We start from the raw sequence: 22,295 nt of genomic DNA on the forward strand, positions 1-22,295 counted from the left end.
TCGTACTTGCTGCCCATATGACAGCTGCGCTGTCTCGTACATGCTGCCCACATGAGAGCTGCGCTGTCTCGTACTTGCTTGCAATATGAGAGCTGTGCTGTCTCTTACTTGCTGCCCACATGAGAGCTGCTCTGTCTCATACTTGCTGCCCATATGAGAGCTGCGATGTCTCGTACTTGCTGCCCACATGAGAGCTGCGCTGTCTGGAACTTGCTGCCCAAATGAGAGCTGCGCTGTCTCGTACTTGCTGCCCACCTGAGAGCTGCGCTGTCTCGTAATTGCTGCCCACCTGAGATCTGCGCTGTCTCGTACTTGGTGCACATATGAGAGCTGCGGTGTCTCGCACTTGCTGCCCATATGAGAGCTGCGTTGTCTCGTACTTGCTGCCCATATGAGACCTGCGCTGTCTCGTACTTGCTGCCCATATGAGAGATGCGCTGTCTCGTACTTGCTGCCCACATGAGAGCTGCGCTGTCTCGTACTTGCTGCCCACATGAGAGTTGTGCTGTCTCTTACTTGCTGCAAATATGTGAGATGCGCTGTCTCATACTTGCTGCCCATAAGACAGCTGTGCTGTCTCGTACTTGCTGCCCATATGAGAGCCGCGCTGTCTCGTACTTGCTGCCCATATGACAGCTGTGCTGTATAGAACTTGCTGCCCATATGAGAGCTGCGCTGTCTTGTACTTGCTGACAACATGAGATCTGCGCTGTTTCACACTTGCTGCCCACATGAGAGCTGCGCTGTCTCGTACTTGCTGCACATATGAGAGCTGCGCTGTCTCGTACTTGCTGCCCATATGAGAGCTGTGCTGTCTCATACTTGCTGCCCATATGAGAGCAGCACTGTCTCGTACTTAGTGCCCATATCAGAGATGCGCTGTCTCGTATTTGCTGCCCATATGAGAGATGCGCTGTCTCGTACTTGCTGAACATATGAGAGCTGCGCTGTCTCGTACTTGCTGCCCATATGAGAGCTGCGCTGTCTCGTATTTGCTGCCCATTTGAGAGCTGCGCTGTCTCTCACTTGCTGCCCATATGAGAGCTGCGCTGTCTCGTACTTGCTGCCCATATGACAGCTGCGCTGTCTCGTAAATGCTGCCCACATGAGAGCTGCGCTGTCTCGTACTTGCTTGCCATATGAGAGCTGTGCTGTCTCTTACTTGCTGCCCACATGAGAGCTGCTCTGTCTCATACTTGCTGCCCATATGAGAGCTGCGATGTCTCGTACTTGCTGCCCACATGAGAGCTGCGCTGTCTGGAACTTGCTGCCCAAATGAGAGCTGCGCTGTCTCAAACTTGCTGCCCACCTGAGAGCTGCGCTGTCTCGTAATTGCTGCCCACCTGAGATCTGCGCTGTCTCGTACTTGGTGCACATATGAGAGCTGCGGTGTCTCGCACTTGCTGCCCATATGGGAGCTGCGTTGTCTCGTACTTGCTGCCCATATGAGACCTGCGCTGTCTCGTACTTGCTGCCCATATGAGAGCTGCGCTGTCTGGTACTTGCTGCCCACATGAGAGCTGCGCTGTCTCGTACTTGCTGCCCACATGAGAGTTGTGCTGTCTCTTACTTGCTGCAAATATGTGAGATGCGCTGTCTCATACTTGCTGCCCATAAGACAGCTGCGCTGTCTCGTACTTGCTGCCCATATGAGAGCCGCGCTGTCTCGTACTTGCTGCCCATATGACATCTGTGCTGTATAGAACTTGCTGCCCATATGAGAGCTGCGTTGTCTCGTACTTGCTGCCCATATGAGACCTGCGCTGTCTCGTACTTGCTGCCCATATGAGAGATGCGCTGTCTCGTACTTGCTGCCCACATGAGAGCTGCGCTGTCTCGTACTTGCTGCCCACATGAGAGTTGTGCTGTCTCTTACTTGCTGCAAATATGTGAGATGCGCTGTCTCATACTTGCTGCCCATAAGACAGCTGCGCTGTCTCGTACTTGCTGCCTATATGAGAGCCGCGCTGTCTCGTACTTGCTGCCCATATGACAGCTGTGCTGTATAGAACTTGCTGCCCATATGAGAGCTGCGCTGTCTTGTACTTGCTGACAACATGAGATCTGCGCTGTTTCACACTTGCTGCCCACATGAGAGCTGCGCTGTCTCGTACTTGCTGCACATATGAGAGCTGCGCTGTCTCGTACTTGCTGCCCATATGAGAGCTGTGCTGTCTCATACTTGCTGCCCATATGAGAGCAGCACTGTCTCGTACTTAGTGCCCATATCAGAGATGCGCTGTCTCGTATTTGCTGCCCATATGAGAGATGCGCTGTCTCGTACTTGCTGAACATATGAGAGCTGCGCTGTCTCGTACTTGCTGCCCATATGAGAGCTGCGCTGTCTCGTATTTGCTGCCCATTTGAGAGCTGCGCTGTCTCTCACTTGCTGCCCATATGAGAGCTGCGCTGTCTCGTACTTGCTGCCCATATGACAGCTGCGCTGTCTCGTACATGCTGCCCACATGAGAGCTGCGCTGTCTCGTACTTGCTTGCCATATGAGAGCTGTGCTGTCTCTTACTTGCTGCCCACATGAGAGCTGCTCTGTCTCATACTTGCTGCCCCATGAGAGCTGCGCTGTCGGAACTTGCTGCCCAAATGAGAGCTGCGCTGTCTCAAACTGCTGCCCACCTGAGAGCTGCGCTGTCTCGTAATTGCTGCCCACCTGAGATCTGCGCTGTCTCGTACTTGGTGCACATATGAGAGCTGCGGTGTCTCGCACTTGCTGCCCATATGGGAGCTGCGTTGTCTCGTACTTGCTGCCCATATGAGACCTGCGCTGTCTCGTACTTGCTGCCCATATGAGAGCTGCGCTGTCTGGTACTTGCTGCCCACATGAGAGTTGTGCTGTCTCTTACTTGCTGCAAATATGTGAGATGCGCTGTCTCATACTTGCTGCCCATAAGACAGCTGCGCTGTCTCGTACTTGCTGCCCATATGAGAGCTGCGCTGTCTCGTATTTGCTGCCCATTTGAGAGCTGCGCTGTCTCTCACTTGCTGCCCATATGAGAGCTGCGCTGTCTCGTACTTGCTGCCCATATGACAGCTGCGCTGTCTCGTACATGCTGCCCACATGAGAGCTGCGCTGTCTCGTACTTGCTGCCCATATGAGAGCTGCGCTGTCTCGTACTTGCTGCCAGCATGAGAGCTGAGCTGTCTCGTACTTGCTGCGCATATGAGAAATGCGTTGTCTCGTACTTGCTGCCCATATGAGAGATGCGTTTTCTCGTACTTGCTGCCCATATGAAAGCTGCGCTGTCTCGTACTTGCTGCCCATATGAGAGCTACTCTGTCTCGTACTTGCTTCCCATATGACAGCTGCGCTGTCTCGTACTTGCTGCCCATATGAGAGCTGTGCTGTCTCGTACTTGCGTGCCATATGAGAGCTGTGCTGTCTCTTACTTGCTGCCCACATGAGAGCTGCTCTGTCTCATACTTGCTGCCCATATGAGAGCTGCGATGTCTCGTACTTGCTGCCCACATGAGAGCTGCGCTGTCTCGAACTTGCTGCCCATATGAGAGCTGTGCTGTCTTGTACCTGCTGACAACATGAGATCTGCGCTGTTTCACACTTGCTGCCCACATGAGAGCTGCGCTGTCTCGTACTTGCTGCACACATGAGAGCTGCGCTGTCTCGTACTTGCTGCCCACTTGAGAGCTGTGCTGTCTCATACTTGCTGCCCATATGAGAGCAGCACTGTCTCGTACTTAGTGCCCATATCAGAGATGTGCTGTCTCGTATTTGCTGCCCATATGAGAGATGCGCTGTCTCGTACTTGCTGAACACATGAGAGCTGCGCTGTCTCGTACTTGCTGCCCATATGAGAGCTGCGCTGTCTCGTATTTGCTGCCCATTTGAGAGCTGCGCTGTCTCCTACTTGCTGAACATATGAGAGCTGCGCTGTCTCGTACTTGCTGCCCATATGACAGCTGCGCTGTCTCGTACATGCTGCCCACATGAGAGCTGCGCTGTCTCGTACTTGCTGCCCATATGAGAGCTGCGCTGTCTTGTACTTGCTGCCCACATGAGAGATGCGTTTTCTCGTACTTGCTGCCCATATGAAAGCTGCGCTGTCTCGTACTTGCTGCCCATATGAGAGCTACTCTGTCTCGTACTTGCTTCCCATATGACAGCTGCGCTGTCTCGTACTTGCTGCCCATATGAGAGCTGTGCTGCTTCGTACTTGCTGCCCATATGAGAGCTGCGCTGTCTCTTACTTGCTGCCCACATGAGAGCTGCTCTGTCTCATACTTGCTGCCCACATGAGAGCTGAGCTGTCTCGTACTTGCTGCGCAAATGAGAAATGCGTTGTCTCGTACTTGCTGCCCATATGAGAGATGCGTTTTCTCGTACTTGCTGCCCATATGAAAGCTGCGCTGTCTCGTACTTGCTGCCCATATGAGAGCTACTCTGTCTCGTACTTGCTTCCCATATGACAGCTGCGCTGTCTCGTACTTGCTGCCCATATGAGAGCTGTGCTGTCTCGTACTTGCTGCCCATATGAGAGCTGCGCTGTCTCTTACTTGCTGCCCACATGAGAGCTGCTCTGTCTCATACTTGCTGCCCATATGAGAGCTGTGATGTCTCGTACTTGCTGCCCACATGAGAGCTGCGCTGGCTCGTACTTGCTTCCCATATAAGAGCTGCACTGTCTCATTTTTCCTGCCCATTTGAGAGCTGCGCTGTTTCGTACTTGCTGCCCATATGAGAGCTGAACTGTCTCGTACCTGCTGCTCACACGAGAGCTGCGCTGTCTCATACATGCTGCTTATATGAGAGCTGTGCTATCTCGTACTTGTTGCCCATATGAGAGCTGCGCTGTCTCGTACTTGGTGCCCATTTCAGGGCTGCTCTGTTTCGTACTTGCTGCCCATATGAGAGCTGCGCTGTTTCGTACTTGCTGCCCACATGAGAGCTGCGCTGTCTCGTACTTGCTGCACATATGAGAGCTGCTCTGTCTGGTACTTGCTGCCCATATGAGAGCTGCGCTGTCTCGTACTTGCTGCCAGCATGAGAGCTGAGCTGTCTCGTACTTGCTGCGCATATGAGAAATGCGTTGTCTCGTACTTGCTGCCCATATGAGAGATGCGTTTTCTCGTACTTGCTGCCCATATGAAAGCTGCGCTGTCTCGTACTTGCTGCCCATATGAGAGCTACTCTGTCTCGTACTTGCTTCCCATATGACAGCTGCGCTGTCTCGTACTTGCTGCCCATATGAGAGCTGTGCTGTCTGGTACTTGCTTGCCATATGAGAGCTGTGCTGTCTCTTTCTTGCTGCCCACATGAGAGCTGCTCTGTCTCATACTTGCTGCCCATATGAGAGCTGCGATGTCTCGTACTTGCTGCCCACATGAGAGCTGCGCTGTCTCGAACTTGCTGCCCATATGAGAGCTGTGCTGTCTTGTACCTGCTGACAACATGAGATCTGCGCTGTTTCACACTTGCTGCCCACATGAGAGCTGCGCTGTCTCGTACTTGCTGCACACATGAGAGCTGCGCTGTCTCGTACTTGCTGTCCACTTGAGAGCTGTGCTGTCTCATACTTGCTGCCCATATGAGAGCAGCACTGTCTCGTACTTAGTGCCCATATCAGAGATGTGCTGTCTCGTATTTGCTGCCCATATGAGAGATGCGCTGTCTCGTACTTGCTGAACACATGAGAGCTGCGCTGTCTCGTACTTGCTGCCCATATGAGAGCTGCGCTGTCTCGTATTTGCTGCCCATTTGAGAGCTGCGCTGTCTCCTACTTGCTGCCCATATGAGAGCTGCGCTGTCTCGTACTTGCTGCCCATATGACAGCTGCGCTGTCTCGTACATGCTGCCCACATGAGAGCTGCGCTGTCTCGTACTTGCTGCCCATATGAGAGCTGCGCTGTCTCGTACTTGCTGCCCACATGAGAGATGCGTTTTCTCGTACTTGCTGCCCATATGAAAGCTGCGCTGTCTCGTACTTGCTGCCCATATGAGAGCTACTCTGTCTCGTACTTGCTTCCCATATGACAGCTGCGCTGTCTCGTACTTGCTGCCCATATGAGAGCTGTGCTGTCTCGTACTTGCTGCCCATATGAGAGCTGCGCTGTCTCTTACTTGCTGCCCACATGAGAGCTGCTCTGTCTCATACTTGCTGCCCACATGAGAGCTGAGCTGTCTCGTACTTGCTGCGCAAATGAGAAATGCGTTGTCTCGTACTTACTGCCCATATGAGAGATGCGTTTTCTCGTACTTGCTGCCCATATGAAAGCTGCGCTGTCTCGTACTTGCTGCCCATATGAGAGCTACTCTGTCTCGTACTTGCTTCCCATATGACAGCTGCGCTGTCTCGTACTTGCTGCCCATATGAGAGCTGTGCTGTCTCGTACTTGCTGCCCATATGAGAGCTGCGCTGTCTCTTACTTGCTGCCCACATGAGAGCTGCTCTGTCTCATACTTGCTGCCCATATGAGAGCTGTGATGTCTCGTACTTGCTGCCCACATGAGAGCTGCGCTGGCTCGTACTTGCTTCACATATAAGAGCTGCACTGTCTCATTTTTCCTGCCCATTTGAGAGCTGCGCTGTTTCGTACTTGCTGCCCATATGAGAGCTGAACTGTCTCGTACCTGCTGCTCACATGAGAGCTGCGCTGTCTCATACATGCTGCTTATATGAGAGCTGTGCTATCTCGTACTTGTTGCCCATATGAGAGCTGCGCTGTCTCGTACTTGGTGCCCATTTCAGAGCTGCTCTGTTTCGTACTTGCTGCCCATATGAGAGCTGCGCTGTTTCGTACTTGCTGCCCACATGAGAGCTGCGCTGTCTCGTACTTGCTGCACATATGAGAGCTGCTCTGTCTGGTACTTGCTGCCCATACAGTGGGGGAAAAAAGTATTTGATCCCATGCTGATTTAGTATGTTTGCCCACTGACAAAGAAATTATCAGTCTATCATTTTAATGGTAGGTTTATTTGAACAGTGAGAGACAGAATATTAACAAAAATATCGATAAAAACGCATGTCAAAAATGTTATAAATTGATTTGCATTTTAATGAGTGAAATAAGTATTTGACCCCCTCTCAATCAGAAAGATTTCTGGCTCCCAGGTGTCTTTTATACAGGTAACGAGCTGAGATGAGGAGCACACTCTTAAAGGGTGTGCTCCTAACCCGCAGCTTGTTACCTGTATAAAAGACACCTGTCCACAGAAGTAGTCAATCAATCAGATTCCAAACTCTCCACCATAGCCAAGACCAAAGAGCTCTCCAAGGACGTCAGGGACAAGATTGTAGACCTACACAAGGCTGGAATGGGCTACAAGACCATCGCCAAGCAGCTTGGTGAGAAGGTGACAACATTTGGTGCGATTATTCGCAAATGGAAGAAACACAAAAGAACTGTTAATACCCCTCGACCTGGGGCTGCATGCAACATATCACCTCGTGGAGTTGCAATGAGCATGAGAACGGTGAGGAATCAGCCCAGAACTACACGGGAGGATCTTGTCAATGATCTCAAGGCAGCTGGGACCATAGTCACCAAGAAAACAATTGGTAACACACTACGCCGTGAAGGACTGAAATCCTGCAGCGCCCGCAAGGCCCCCCTGCTCAAGAATACATATACATGCCCGTCTGAAGTTTGCCAATGAACATCTGAATGATTCAGAGGACAACAGGTGAAAGTGTTGTGGTCAGATGAGACCAAAATGGAGCTCTTTGGCATCAACTCAACTCGCCGTGTTTGGTGTAGGAGGAATGCTGCCTATGACCCCAAAAACACCATCTCCACCATCAAACATGGAGGTGGAAACATTATGCTTTGGGGGTGTTTTTCTGCTAAGGGGACAGGACAACGTCACCGCATCATTTGACGGGGCCATGTACTGTCAAATCTTGGGTGAGAACCTCCTTCCCTCAGCCAGGGCATTGAAAATGGGTCGTGGATGGGTATTCCAGCATGACAATGACCAAAAACACACAGCCAAGGCAACAAAGGAGTGGCTCAAGAAGAAGCACATTAAGGTCCTGGAGTGGCCTAGCCAGTCTCCAGACCTTAATCCCATAGAAAATCTGTGGAGGGAGCTGAAGGTTCGAGTTGCCCAACGTCAGCCTCGAAACCTTAAGTTTAGGATAGGGGGCAGTATTTTCACGGCCGGATAAAAAACGTACCCGATTTAATCTGGTTATTACTCCTGCCCAGAAACTAGAATATGCATATAATTATTTGATTTGGATAGAAAACACCCTAAAGTTTCTAAAACTGTTTGAATGGTGTCTGTGAGTATAACAGAACTCAAATGGCAGGTCAAAACCTGAGAGATTCCTTTACAGGAAGTGGCCTGTCTGACCATTTCTGGAACTTCTTTGCCATCTCTATCATTTACTAAGGATCTCTGCTCTAACGTGACACTTCCCACGTCTTCCATAGGCTCTCAGAGCCCGGGAAAAAACAGAATGTCGTCATTCCAGCCCCAGGCTGAAACACATTATCGCCTTTCTCAAGTGGCCCATCAAGAGACACTAGCTTATGCGCGTGACCCCGACCGCCCCCGCCTTTGGGATTTTTTCCTCTGTTTGCCGAAAAGGAGATTCCCTGTCGGAATATTATCGCTTTTCTACGAGAAAAATGACGTAAAAATTGATTTTAAACAGCGGTTGACATGCTTCGACGTACGGCAATGGAATACTTAGAATTTTATTGTCAGGAATTGCGCCAAGCGCGTGACACTTCTTTACTATTTCGGATAGTGTCTGGAACGCACGAACAAAACGCCGCTATTCGGATATAACGATGGATTATTTTGGACCAAACCAACATTTGTTATTGAAGTAGCTGTCCTGGGTGTGCATTCTGACGAAGACAACAAAAGGTAATGACATTTTTATAATAGTAAATATGATTATGGTGAGTGCTAAACTTGCCGGGTGTCTAAATAGCGAGCCCGTGATGCCTGGGCTATGTACTTAGAATATTGCAAAATGTGCTTTCACCAAAAAGCTATTTTAAAATCGGACATATCGAGTGCATAGAGGAGGTCTGTATCTATAATTCTTAAAATAATTGTTATGCTTTTTGTGAACGTTTATCGTGAGTAATTTAGTAAAATGTTAGCGAATTCCCCGGAAGTTTGCGGGGGGTATGCTAGTTCTGAACGTCACATGCTAATGTAAAAAGCTGGTTTTTGATATAAATATGAACTTGATTGAACAAAACATGCATGTATTGTATAACATAATGTCCTAGGGTTGTCATCTGATGAAGATCATCAAAGGTGAGTGCTGCATTTAGCTGTCTTCTGGGTTTTGGTGACATTATATGCTGGCTTGAAAAATGGGTGTCTGATTATTTCTGGCTTGGTACTCTGCTGACATAATCTAATGTTTTTGCTTTCGTTGTAAAGCCTTTTTGAAATCGGACAGTGTGGTTAGATTAACGAGAGTCTTATCTTTAAATGGCTGTAAAATAGTCATATGTTTGAGAAATTGAAGTAATAGGATTTTTAAGATTTTGAAAATCGCGCCACAGGCTGGCAGTGGCTGTTACGTAGGTGGGACGAATTCGTCCCGCCGGTCCCATAGAGGTTAAAATAATTGTTATATATTTTGTGAACGTTAATCGTGAGTAATTTAGTAAATTCACCGGAAGTTTGCGGTGGGTATGCTAGTTCTGAACATCACATGCTAATGTAAAAAGCTGGTTTTTTATATAAATATGAACTTGATTGAACAAAACGTGCATGTATTGTATAACATAATGTCCTAGGAGTGTCATCTGATGAAGATCATCAAAGGTTAGTGCTGCATTTAGCTGTGGTTTTGGTTTTTGTGACATATATGCATGCTTTGAAAATGGCTGTGTGATTATTTTTGGCAGGGTACTCTCCTGACATAATCTAATGTTTTGCTTTCGTTGTAAAGCCTTTTTGAAATCGGATAGTGTGGTTAGATTAACAAGACTCTTGTCTTTAAAATGGTGTAAAATAGTCATATGTTTGAGAAATTGAAGTTATAGCATTTATGAGGTATTTGAATTTCGCGCCACACGATTCCACTGGCTGTTGACTAGGTGGGACGCAAACGTGGCTCGATGTTGTTTTCCTTGAAGTGGGCGAAAAAGGTGTTCAGCTTATCTGGGAGCTAGGCGTCAGTGTCTATATACCCCCTGTATAAATCCTCGTTATTGTTATTTTTATTGTTTAATTCTTTTTTTTTTTACTTTAGTTTGTTTAGTATATTTTTTATTAACTCTATTTCTTGAACTGCATTGTTGGTTAAGGGCTTGTAAGCATTTCACGGAATACCTGTTGTATTCAGCGCATGTGACACATACCATTTTATTTGATACATGGCTGGCTTTCCCTTTATAATCTGTGATCGTCTGGAGTCCCTACCACATACGTCTCGTGTCTGAGTCGTTGAATTGTGACTCCACTTTGTCCCTGTACAGTAGTTTTGCCTCTTTTATTGCCTTATGGAGGTCGTAGCGGGTCTGTTTGTTCACATCCATGTTCCCAGTCACCTTGCCATGGTTAAATACAATGGTTTGCGCTTTCAGTTTTACGCGAATGCTGCCATCTATCCACGGTTTTTGGTTTGGATAAATTCTAATCATCACATTGGGAACCACATTCTCTATGCACTTCCTGATGAGTGTATACTGTATGTCGATTCTATTCTCAGAGCCGACCCGGAACATTTCCAAGTGGAGGGCGTTTACTCTGGTCCACCCATATCATATGCATAAACTGTATATTATACCATTTATTGCACCTTGCCTTTGCCGCTCGGCCATCGCTCATCCATATACTTACATGTACATATTCTCATTCACCCCTTTAGATTTGTGTGTATTAGGTAGTTGTTGGGGAATTGTTAGATATTACTGCACTGTCGGAACTAGAAGCACAAGAATTTCGCTACACTCGCATTAACATCTGCTAACCATGTGTATGTGACCAATAAAATGTGATTTGATAACATACTCATGACATCATCAACAGTGGACCAACATACTCATGACATCATCAATAGAGGTGTCACGCTCGTCGTACGAACTGGAAGCATACTCGGACCAACGTGCAGCGTGATCTGGGTTCCACATATTTTATTTAAGTGAAATGCACAAAACAATAAAGAAAAAACGATACGTGAAGCTCAAGCAGTGCTCATAGGCAACTACACAGAAACAAGATCCCACAAAACACAGTGGGGAAATGGCTGCCTAAATATGATCCCCAATTAGAGACAACTATAAACAGCTACCTCTGATTGGGAACCATACCAGGCCAACATAGAAACAGAACAACCTAGATACCCACCATAGTCACACCCCGACCTAACCAACATAGAGAAAAACAGGCTCTCTATGGTCAGGGTGTGACAAGAGGACCAACATACAGAACCAACTGTGACATGATGAACAATAGAAAGAGCCACTACTGTAGTAAATACAATTTCACACACAAGCACACTTCTTGTGACTTACAGGTAAATACTGGATTCGTTCCCACCGATGTCTGGAGACTGCAGTTTCTGGACAAGGATGATTATGATGCCGATGAAGAGGACAAAGTTGATCTGTAGAAAAAGAAGATGTGTATTTACAGGACAAATGCATATATTCACTCATCTGTCTTAGGTATTGAACAGCTATTAATTTGACTGAATTAGTTATTTTTAAATATTAGAATTTATCAACATTTGTAGTAATCAATAAGTGATTGAATTGATAATTGATTAGTGCCTCACCATGATAGAGGCCAGCACAGGTCCCTTAATCACCCACCAGATACCAGCATTATCATTCATATCCCAACACCTGGAGACAGAGAGAGAGGGAGGGAAGAGGGAGGGAGGGAAAGAGTGAAGGCGAGAGGGAACGAGGGAGGTAAGGAGGGAGGGATGGATGGATGGATGGAGAAAGGGAGGGCAATAGGGAAGAAGGGAGGGAGATAAAGAGGGAGGGAGGGGAAAGGGCCAAATACAGAAATATTGAAGAATCATGTACATTTACTATTGTCATCATTACAATCATTACCTTCATAATATAGTCAATTGAGTGTGATGGTAGTGGTAACTCACCCTATGTCATCAAAGTGCAGCCTGAGTACTGCCCATATCACCACACATATAGTGGGGGTCCCTGAATACACAAAAAATACGCACATAAACACACACACACACACACACCACACACACACACACACACACACACACACACACACACACACACACACACACACACACACACACACACACACACACACACACACACGTTATCCTGTTTCACTTGATGAATTCAGTTTGATTAGATAAACAGTACATGATGATTGTTGTCTCACCCCAGCCAATGATGGTATACCAGTAGAAGTATCTTCTCTCAGGGAAGAATGTCTCTACTAGCAGAGTGAAGAGGTACAGGCCCTCAATGAACAGCCAGAAGTAGTTAGATAGGACACAGTAGTGGAAGAACACCATCACCACCTTACACTCCACCTACAGGGAAAGAGAGAGAGAGTGAGACAGAGAGAGAGAGAGAGACAGACAGAGAGAGGGAGACAGACAGACAGACAGACAGACAGACAGACAGACAGACAGACAGACAGACAGACAGACAGACAGACAGACAGACAGACAGACAGACAGACAGACAGACAGACAGACAGACAGAGACATAGACAGAGACAGACAGAGGGAGAGAGACAGAGAGAGAGAAACAGACATACAGAGAGACATAGACAGAGACAGACAGAGAGAGAGAGACAGAGAGAGAAACAGACATACAGAGAGACAGAGAGACATAGACAGAGAGAGAGACAGACAGAGAGAGAGCGAGAGAGACAGACAGAGAGACAGAGACAGAGAGAGAGAGAGAGAGAGAGAGAGAGAGAGAGAGAGAGAGAGAAAGACGGGCAGGTGGTTCAGGATTCAGGTGTGTGAGTGTGTGTACAGTATGTCTTTGTCTGTGTGTGACTAACGGTAGTAACGTTACCTTTGATATCTGAGCTCTGAGGCAGGTGTCGAAATCACTAAGCAGTTTACTTCGAAGCAGTGTGCCGATGCTTGTATCACTTCATCAGGAGCATGTGATCAATGGCGGCCGCAAAACCACCTGATTGGTTTGGTATTGGTTTCGGTAGAAGACAAAAAGGCTACCCTGCGCACGTGCTACGGCATATGCGACGTCATCTATAATAATTTGGCTGCTCTAAATTCTTTTGACCAGTAGGGGCCACAAGTGTACGATGTGTTGATCAAAGCCTCGAGTAATGAACCTATTTTCGACACAATTGGCTAGAAATGCTCAATGCTTCAGGAAGCTTAGTTTCCCCATCACGAACTAACAGTGTGTGTGTGGTATGCCTACTCACAGTGTGTAAGAAGCAGTGGTTGCTGTCCTCCTCTGCGTACAGAACCCCGTCCTTGATGAAGACAGAGATGGCTCTCAGAATGAATGACACAAACAGGTTCATGTGGATGAAGTTCCTGGTGCAATGCAGCTTCCTGTGAACACAGCAAATCACAGCTCAGACAACAACATCCACAGCCAATCACAGCTCAGACAACAACATCCACAAAACCTGGGTCAACCAATCTCTAAACAAGCTATCCCACCTACTGTATAGCCTGTTACACTAAAGCACCATGTCTTGACTTTATATTATCTTGTCTTATATTATCTATGTCATCTTCTACGTTCTGTTATTAATTTACATAATAATAATAATAATCTTACAAGCCATCTAGTCCTTCTGTATGTAAAATAATTACAAGAAAGCTCCCCGAACATCTCTGTGTTTCTCTTGTTCTAGCTAGAAAAACAGGTACCTATATGACATTTGCGTGAAGAGAAGACGGAGAAAAAGAGGGTGGAGGTCGGGCTGCCTTCTGAGAATTCGTAGGCGAGCGAGTAAAACCCCACTGCCATACTTTATATTGGCAAATATGCAATCATTGGAAAAGAAAATCGATGACCTACGAGCAAGATTAACCTGTTAGGGCTAGGGGGCAGTATTGACACGGCTGGATAAAAAAACATACCCGATTTAATCTGGTTACCACTCCTACCCAGTAACTAGAATATGCATATACTTATTACATATGGATAGAAAACACCCTAAATTTTCTAAAACTGTTTGAATGGTGTCTGTGAGTATAACAGAACTCATTTGGCAGGCAAAACCCTGAGACATTTTCTGACAGGAAGTGGATACCTGATGTGTTGTATTACCTTTAAACCTATCCCATTGAAAAACACAGGGGCTGAGGAATATTTTGGCACTTCCTATTGCTTCCACTAGATGTCACCAGCCTTTACAAAGTGTTTTGAGTCTTCTGGAGGGAGATCTGACCGAACAAGAGCCATGGAACGATGATGGCCCATTAGACACCTGGCGCGCGAGTTCATGTTGGGTACCCTCGTTCCAATACGTTATAAAAGAGTATGCATTCGTCCACCTTGAATATTATTCATGTTCTGGTTAAAAAAGGCCCTAATGATTTATGCTATACAACGTTTGACATGTTTGAACGAACGTAAATATATTTTTTCCCCTCGTTCATGACGAGAAGTCCGGCTGGCTTAGATCATGTGCTAACAAGACGGAGATTTTTGGACATAAATGATGAGCTTTTTTGAACAAAACTACATTCGTTATGGACCTGTGATACCTGGAAGTGACATCTGATGAAGAGAATCAAAGGTAATGGATTATTTACATAGTATTTTCGATTTTAGATCTTCCCAACATGACATCTAGTCTGTATCGCAACGCGTATTTTTCTGGGCGCAGTGCTCAGATTATTGCAAAGTGTGATTTCCCAGTAAGGTTATTTTTAAATCTGGCAAGTTGATTGCGTTCAAGAGATGTAAATCTATAATTCTTTAAATGACAATATAATATTTTACCAATGTTTTCTAATTTTAATTCTTTAATTTGTGACGCTGACTTGACTGCCGGTTATTGGAGGGAAACGATTTCCTCAACATCAATGCCATAGTAAAACGCTGTTTTTGGATATAAATATGAACTTGATAGAACTAAAAATGCATGCATTGTCTAACATAATGTCCTAGGAGTGTCATCTGATGGAGATTGTAAAAGGTTAGTGCATCATTTTAGCTGGTTTTATGGTTTTGGTGACCCTGTCTTTGAATTGACAAAACATTACACACAACTCTTGTAAATGTACTGTCCTAACATACTCTAAATTTATGCTTTCGCCGTAAAACCTTTTTGAAATCGTAAAACGTGGTTAGATTAAGGAGATGTTTATCTTTCAAAGGGTGTAAAATAGTTGTATGTTTGAAAAATTTGAATTTTGACATTTATTTGGATTCAAATTTGCCGCTCTTGAAATGCACCTGCTGTTGATGGAGTGCACCACGGGTGGCACGCTAGCGTCCCACCTAGCCCATAGAGGTTAAACTACCAATGGGAAATTAAAAACTGTAATATCTTATGTTTCACCGATTCGTGGCTGAACGACGACATGAATATCATACAGCTGGCGGGTTTTACACTGTATCGGCAGGATAGAACGGCAGCCTCTGGTAAGACAAGGGGTGACGGTCTATGTATACTTGTAAACAAAAGCTGGTGCACGATATCTAAGGAAGTCTCGAGGTTTTGCTCACCTGAGGTAGAGTATCTCATGACAAGCTGTAGACCACACTATCTACTTAGAGAGTTTTCATCTGTATTTTTTGTAGCTGTCTTAAATACCACCACAGACCGATGCTGGCAGTAAGACTGCACTCAATGAGCTGTATACCGCCATAAGCAAACAGGAAAAGGCTCATCCAGGTGGCGCTCCTAGTGGCCGAGGACTTTAATGCAAGGAAATTAAATCAGTTTTACCAAATTTCCACCAGCATGTTAAATGTGCAACCAGAGGGAAAAAACTCTAGACCACCTTTACTCCACACACAGAGACGTGTACAAAGCTCTCCCTCGCCCTCCATTTGGCAAATCTGACCATAATTCTATCCTCCTGATTCCATGCTTACAAGCAAAAATTAAAGCAGGAAGCTCAGTGACTCGGTCAATAGAAAAGTGATCAGATGAAGCAGATGCTAAGCTACAGGACTGTTTTGCTAGCACAGAATGGAATATGTTCCGGGATTCTTCTGATGGCATTTAGGAGTACACCACATCTGTCACTGGCTTCATCAATAAGTGCATCAATGATGTCGTCCCCACAGTGACTGTACGTACATACCCCAACTAGAAGCCATGGATTACAGGCAACATCTACACTGAGCTAAAGGGTAGAGCTGCCGCTTTCAAGGAGTGGGACTCTAACCCGGAAGCTTATAAGAAATCCCGCTATGCCCTCCGACGAACCATCAAACAGGCAAAGCATCAATACAGGACTAACTAAGATCGAATCATACTACACCGGCTCCGACGCTTGTCGGATGTGGCAGGGCTTGAAAACTATTACAGACTACAAAGGGAGACAGTGACACGAGCCTACCAGACGAGCTAAATTACTTCTATGCTCGCTTCAAGGCAAGTAACACTGAAACATGCATGAGAGCATCAGCTGTTCCAGACGACTGTGTGATCACGCTCTCCGCAGCCGATGTGAGTAAGACCTTTAAACACGTCAACATTCACAGACGGATTACCAGGACGTGTAATCCGAGCATGCGCTGACCAACTGGCAAGTGTCTTCACTGACATTTTCAACCTCAGTCTGTAATACGTATTATGTTTCAAGCAGACCACCATCGTCCCTGTGCTCAAGAACACTAAGGTAACCTGCCTAAATGACTACTGACCCGTAGCACTCATGTCTGTAGCCAAGAAGTGCTTTGAAAGTCTGGTCATAGCTCACATCATCACCATTATCCGAGAAACCCTAGACCCACTCCAATTTGCATAGCGCCCTAACAGATCCACAGATCATGCAATCTCTATTGCACTCTACACTGCCCTTTCCCACCTGGACAAAAGGAACACCTATGTGAGAATGCTATTCATTGACTACAGCTCAGCGTTCAACACCATAGTGCCCTCTAAGCTCATCACTAAGCTAAGGACCCTGGGACTGAACACCTCCCTCTGCAACTGGATCCTGGACTTCCTGACGGGTTCTTATTTTTTTAAGGTATTTTTTGTTTTAGTTATTTTTTTAAACTGCATTGTTGGTTAGGGCTTGTAAGTAAGCATTTCACCGTAAGGTCTACACCTGTTGTAAGGTCTACACAGGTCTACACCGTAAGGTCTACACATGTGACAAATACAATTTGATTTGATTTGATTTGATCTGAGTGGGACTTTGGATTTTGACCTCTGGTGACCTTTCTCACCTGAACCTGCAAAGGATGACCATGGCTGTACAGAGAGAAACCAGAGAGGTGCTGTACCCCACCGTGTACAGAGCCTTCACCGACACGTAGTACATGTCCTGCAGTAAACAACAACAGTAAATAAAGAACACATATTTTTCAGGGATATTAGCACAGACTGATGCATATACCCATATGTTTGGCATGACCATAAGGAGTTGGCAAGAGAGCAGAAACAGACTGGCATCCAGGCTAAGGATTATGGGCGATGAGAGTGAGGGTAAGACAGTGTAGGGTGCTCACCGGATGCTCGTGGGTTCCGTTGGGTTCGTCGAACATGCAGGCATCCACATAGTGAGGGAAGGTCTCAGACCAGCCGTCCTCCGTACAGTTACGACTCACCTTCCCTAGCTCTACACACATTATAAACAATGTCAATGGTTAGCACATACAGTAGATTCAACATTTCTAAACATATTCTATTCTTATTTACAATAAAAGTGACTCCAAAATGACACAATACATTATTTACCATTCATTTGTATTGGGCACAAAGTAATATGAAACACAACCAAAACAAACAGCAAAGGCATCCAATAAATTTGTAGTCACAAGCTCCATGTAGTCATTTCGTGCTATAAATAAGGGACCAAATACTTAACTTTTGACTACTTTAATACACATGTAAGTGAATTAGTCCCAATACTTTTGGTCCCCTAAAATGGGGGACTATGTACATAAAGTGCTGTAATTTCTAAATGGTTCACCCAATATGGATGAAAATACCCTAAAATGAAAGCTGACAGGCTGCACTTTAACGTCATAGTCATTACATCATTTTGAATCCAAAGTACTGGAGTACAGAGACAAAAAGAATAATAATTGTCACTGTCCCAGTACTTTTGGAGCTCACTGTATTTATCAGATGATAAGACAAGAGGTACAAATCAATGTTAGTTACAATAGATGTACAATGTAGATGTTAACATAAAACAAATAGACAGAGTCACGCCCAAAGTCTCGAGATGATTGACAGCTGTCAGTCACTGACCATCGTCCTCCTCGCTCATGAACTGGATGAAGAGCTCTGGACAGCTGACCACGACCACCTCTCCCACCCGGGCAGGCTGCCAACACGTCAGGTTATCCCACAACCATGGGCACCCTGGGGGCACAACACAACACAGAGATGGTGAGTACCATGATTCCGTAAAAAGAGCCCAACACAACATTCCTAGACCTTCTTCTGTGGTTGATGGAAAAACACCTTTGAAAGACAAAGATCTGATGTTATAGATTAGAAACAGGTATTGAACCGAAACCTGAGTTAACTCTGTGGCCAGGGTAAATATTGTGGAAGTGCCGACGTTACAATGGGGTATCCGTGGGATAGCACAACTCAACGCTAAGGATCATCCCTTTTTCGGCAAGGCCACATCTGGCCAGCAGATGGGACTAGAGGCCAAGAAAGATGCAACTGCTCAGTTTGTATAATGCAAAAAATGGTAAATGGGTGTTTTCTGGTACTGCTCTAGTGTCTGTCTGCATCCCAAATTGCACTCTATTCCCTTTGTAATGAACTACTTCTGACCAGAGCCTCTATCTCTAGGATGGTGTGTAGAGTGATGAGGTTTGTCAGGCTTGTCTGGAGGGCTGTGAGGAATACAAAAACACTCAGTATGTCATAGATGGTAGTGTGTGTGTGTGTGTGTGTGTGTGTGTGTGTGTGTGTGTGTGTGTGTGTGTGTGTGTGTGTGTGTGTGTGTGTGTGTGTGTGTGTGTGTGTGTGTGTGTGTGTGTGTGTGTGTGTGTGTGTGTGTGTGTGTGTGTTTGTGTGTGCATGTGTGTGAGTAGCTGTGTGCCAGTCTAATAACACTGACGGTGACTTTGCCAGACTCCCAGTCATTGATATTCACAACCATAGAGACCTCCCTCTTTCTATCACCCTCCCTCCCTCCATCTCCCATACTCCCTCTATCTCTCTCTTTCTTTCCACCTCTGTCTCCCTCTCACTCTATCCCTCTCTTTCTTTCCACCTCTCCCTCTCTCTCCCTATCCCTCTCTCCTTCTATCTCTCTCACTCTTTCCCTGTATGTGGAGTGTAAGGTGATGATGGTGCTCTTCCACTACTGTGTCCTGTCTAACTACTTCTGGCTGTAACTACTTCTGGTTGTTCCCATACTCCCTCCCTCTGTCTCTCTCCCTCTATCCTTCCCTCTGTACCTCTCCCGCTCTCCCTCTCTTTCTCGCTCGCTCTCTCTCTCTCCCAGTTAAATATTCATATGGTCACAGTCATGCTCAGGTCACATAAGAAGAGAGACAACATTGAGTTCTTCTTTCTATTTCCCTCTCTTCCTTTATGTAGAGAAAAGGGGTCAGTGTGTTTGGCCTTGTTTTAATTCCAGCCGCATCGAGCCACAGTGAAAATAACATCAGAGAGATGCAACTAAGGTCTGAGAAACTGCATCTCTACTGAGAGAGAGAGAGAAAGAGAAAGAGACGGAGGGAGAGAAAGAAAAAGAGAAAGAGACAGAGGGAGAGAAAGAAAAAGAGAAAGAGACAGAGGGAGAGAAAGAAAAAGAGACAGAGAGAGAGAGAGAGAGAGAGAGGCATGGAATGGCACAGTGCTATATTAGCACACTACCCCTCTGTCAAGGGGGGGGGGGGGGGGGGGTGTTAACGAGGAGTGGAAACTCAGGATACTAGACAACGAGGACTCTGAGTCAGCTAATATAAATCTCTATAAGTCTGGAACAGTATTGGTACAGGGCAACCCCAAACAGTTTCAGCTGGACTTTCACCTAATCAAAGAATTAGCCCAGCAGGAGAAGCTCTCCCTTGAGAAAGATACCCCCACTCCGAGCGGGTCAGACCAGACCTCTTCATTATATAACCCCACAGAGGAGCAACCCCAAGTGGAAAATCAAACTCTCAGCACAGAGTACTACTCCCTCATTGAAATGAAGGATACATTCACCCAGCTGGAGGTAAGGCAGGTGGAGCTGGAACAGCAGGTGATTACACTCCAGTCAGCACAAACCCAGACAACAGTCCAGCACAACAACACCCCCTTAACCAGCCCCCGAGAGCTGGAGGTGGAGGGAGACATATCTGCACTCTGGACTGTGGTGAGACAACTTCAACAGGAGAAAAAGCAGGAGCAGGAGAAGAACAGAGCACTAGAGGAGAGGATCAGACTGCTGGAGGAGAGGTTGAGGGGGATGGCTTGTGACAGAACAACCCACTAGAGAGGTGGCCACCCCCACAGAGAAGCCAGCAGAACAGCCCACCTCAGCTCCCGACAAAAGTCTCGACACAACAGTAGAACACTCCACACCAGACCCTGACCATAGCGTTGACATCACAGCAGAACAGACAAATGAAGAACCCCAAGCCCAGGGGATCTCACCCCCTCTGAGCACCCCCCCTGTCAGCCACCCTGATAGCCCTCCTGACAACCCCCCTACACCCACTGAGGACATACACAAGACACAGATTGTACTCGTTATGGACTCAAATGGGAAATATATACACAGTGTTTCTAAACTCTGGTGTCCAAACACCCAGCGCGCCCTAGACCTTCTGTCTGAGCACCAACTAGGTTCACATAGCCACATAATAATACACACAGCACAAACGACCTGAGAACACAGCAGGAAAGGGTGGCCACAGCACTGAAGGGAGTGATTGAAAAAGCTTCTTCTACTTTCCCCAATGCTCAAGTGGTTATATCCACCCTGCTACCATACAGCGGGTAAAAGCAAGTATTTCCTGTGACTGTGCCTCAAAACCAAATGTTTTCCTGGCCCACAACTCCACCCTGGACTTGAACAGCCTCTATGACCAGGTCCACCTATACAAGGCAGCAGTGCCCACCTTCGCCTGGACTCGGGACTCAAACGCAGCCCCAAAACTTCACACAGGAGCAACAGATCAATAGACACCCCGCCCAGACCAGCGAGACACTCTCCCAGACCTGCAGGACCCCCCCCCTGCCCTGGACCTACACATAGAGGACCCATGCCAAGAGGACCTACATCCAGACCACAACACCACCAGCCACATACACACCCCCACCCCAACCAATCAACACCGCCCCAAGTCAACCATGCCCACACCCCATTTAGGCCCCCTCAGATCAGACCTATGCCCCTCCTGCCCAACCCATGCACCCCACCCCTGCAAAGAGGGCCTCAACATGGAAGTCACACATATGCCCAGGCCATGAGCGGGCAAACAGGCCCAACCCCCACTCTTACACTAGCCCAAGCCAATGCCATGTACCAGATGCTCAGCAAGCTCTGCTTACACTTACTGGCCTGAGGCCAAACCACACGACCAACAAAATTGGACACTTTATGGAACACAAAGCCTTCACTATCTCATCCCGGAATATCCAAGGCCTGAGGTCATCTGACTTTAGCCTAAAGAGCTGGAACCTGAAATCGGAAATACAGACATTGTCATCCTACAAGAAACCTGGTATAGAGGAGATGGACCCACTGGTTGCCCTCTAGGTTACAGAGAGCTGGTAGTCCCATCGACCAAACTACCAGGTGTGAAACAGGGAAGGGACTCAGGGGGTATGCTAATTTGGTATAGAGCAGACCTAACTCAGTCCATTAAAAAAATCAAAACAGGAACATTTTACATTTATTTAACTCGCAAGTCAGTTAAGAACAAATTCTTATTTACAATGACAGCCTAGGAACAGTGGGTTAACTGCCTTGTTCAGGGGCACAACAATAGATTTTTACCTTGTCAGCTCAGGGATTCAATCTAGCAACCTTTTGGTTGCTGGCCCAACTCTCTAACCACTAGGCTGCCTGCCTGCCCTGGCTAGAAGTTCAAAAGGAAATTATCTTAACAGAGAAAAATGTCCTCCTGTGTACTACCTATATCCCCCCACTAGAATCCCCATACTTTAATGAAGACAGCTTCTCCATCCTGGAGGGGGAAATCAATCATTTTCAGACCCAGGGACATGTACTAGTCTGTGGCGACCTAAATGCCAGAACCGGAC

At 46.6% G+C, this 22,295-nt stretch overlaps 1 protein-coding gene across 3 annotated transcripts in view; it reads right to left on the bottom strand.

The window, feature by feature from the left end:
• adcyap1r1b (ADCYAP receptor type Ib) overlaps window positions 1-22,295 on the bottom strand; it is an 87,583-nt gene that overhangs the window by 37,313 nt on the left and 27,975 nt on the right. For all 3 annotated transcript variants that reach the window (XM_014123308.3, XM_014123309.3, XM_014123310.3), the window contains exons 4-11: window positions 18,324-18,437; window positions 17,576-17,685; window positions 17,294-17,391; window positions 13,347-13,479; window positions 12,318-12,471; window positions 12,058-12,118; window positions 11,725-11,794; window positions 11,462-11,553 (exon numbers count right to left, since the gene is read on the bottom strand). In XM_014123308.3, coding sequence (XP_013978783.1) covers window positions 11,462-11,553; window positions 11,725-11,794; window positions 12,058-12,118; window positions 12,318-12,471; window positions 13,347-13,479; window positions 17,294-17,391; window positions 17,576-17,685; window positions 18,324-18,437 — 832 coding nt within the window. The remainder of the gene's footprint in view (window positions 1-11,461; window positions 11,554-11,724; window positions 11,795-12,057; window positions 12,119-12,317; window positions 12,472-13,346; window positions 13,480-17,293; window positions 17,392-17,575; window positions 17,686-18,323; window positions 18,438-22,295) is intronic.

Source organism: Salmo salar, chromosome 10 (genome assembly GCF_965601325.2).
Source record: "Salmo salar chromosome 10, fSalSal1, whole genome shotgun sequence".
NCBI classification, from domain to species: domain Eukaryota; kingdom Metazoa; phylum Chordata; class Actinopteri; order Salmoniformes; family Salmonidae; genus Salmo; species Salmo salar.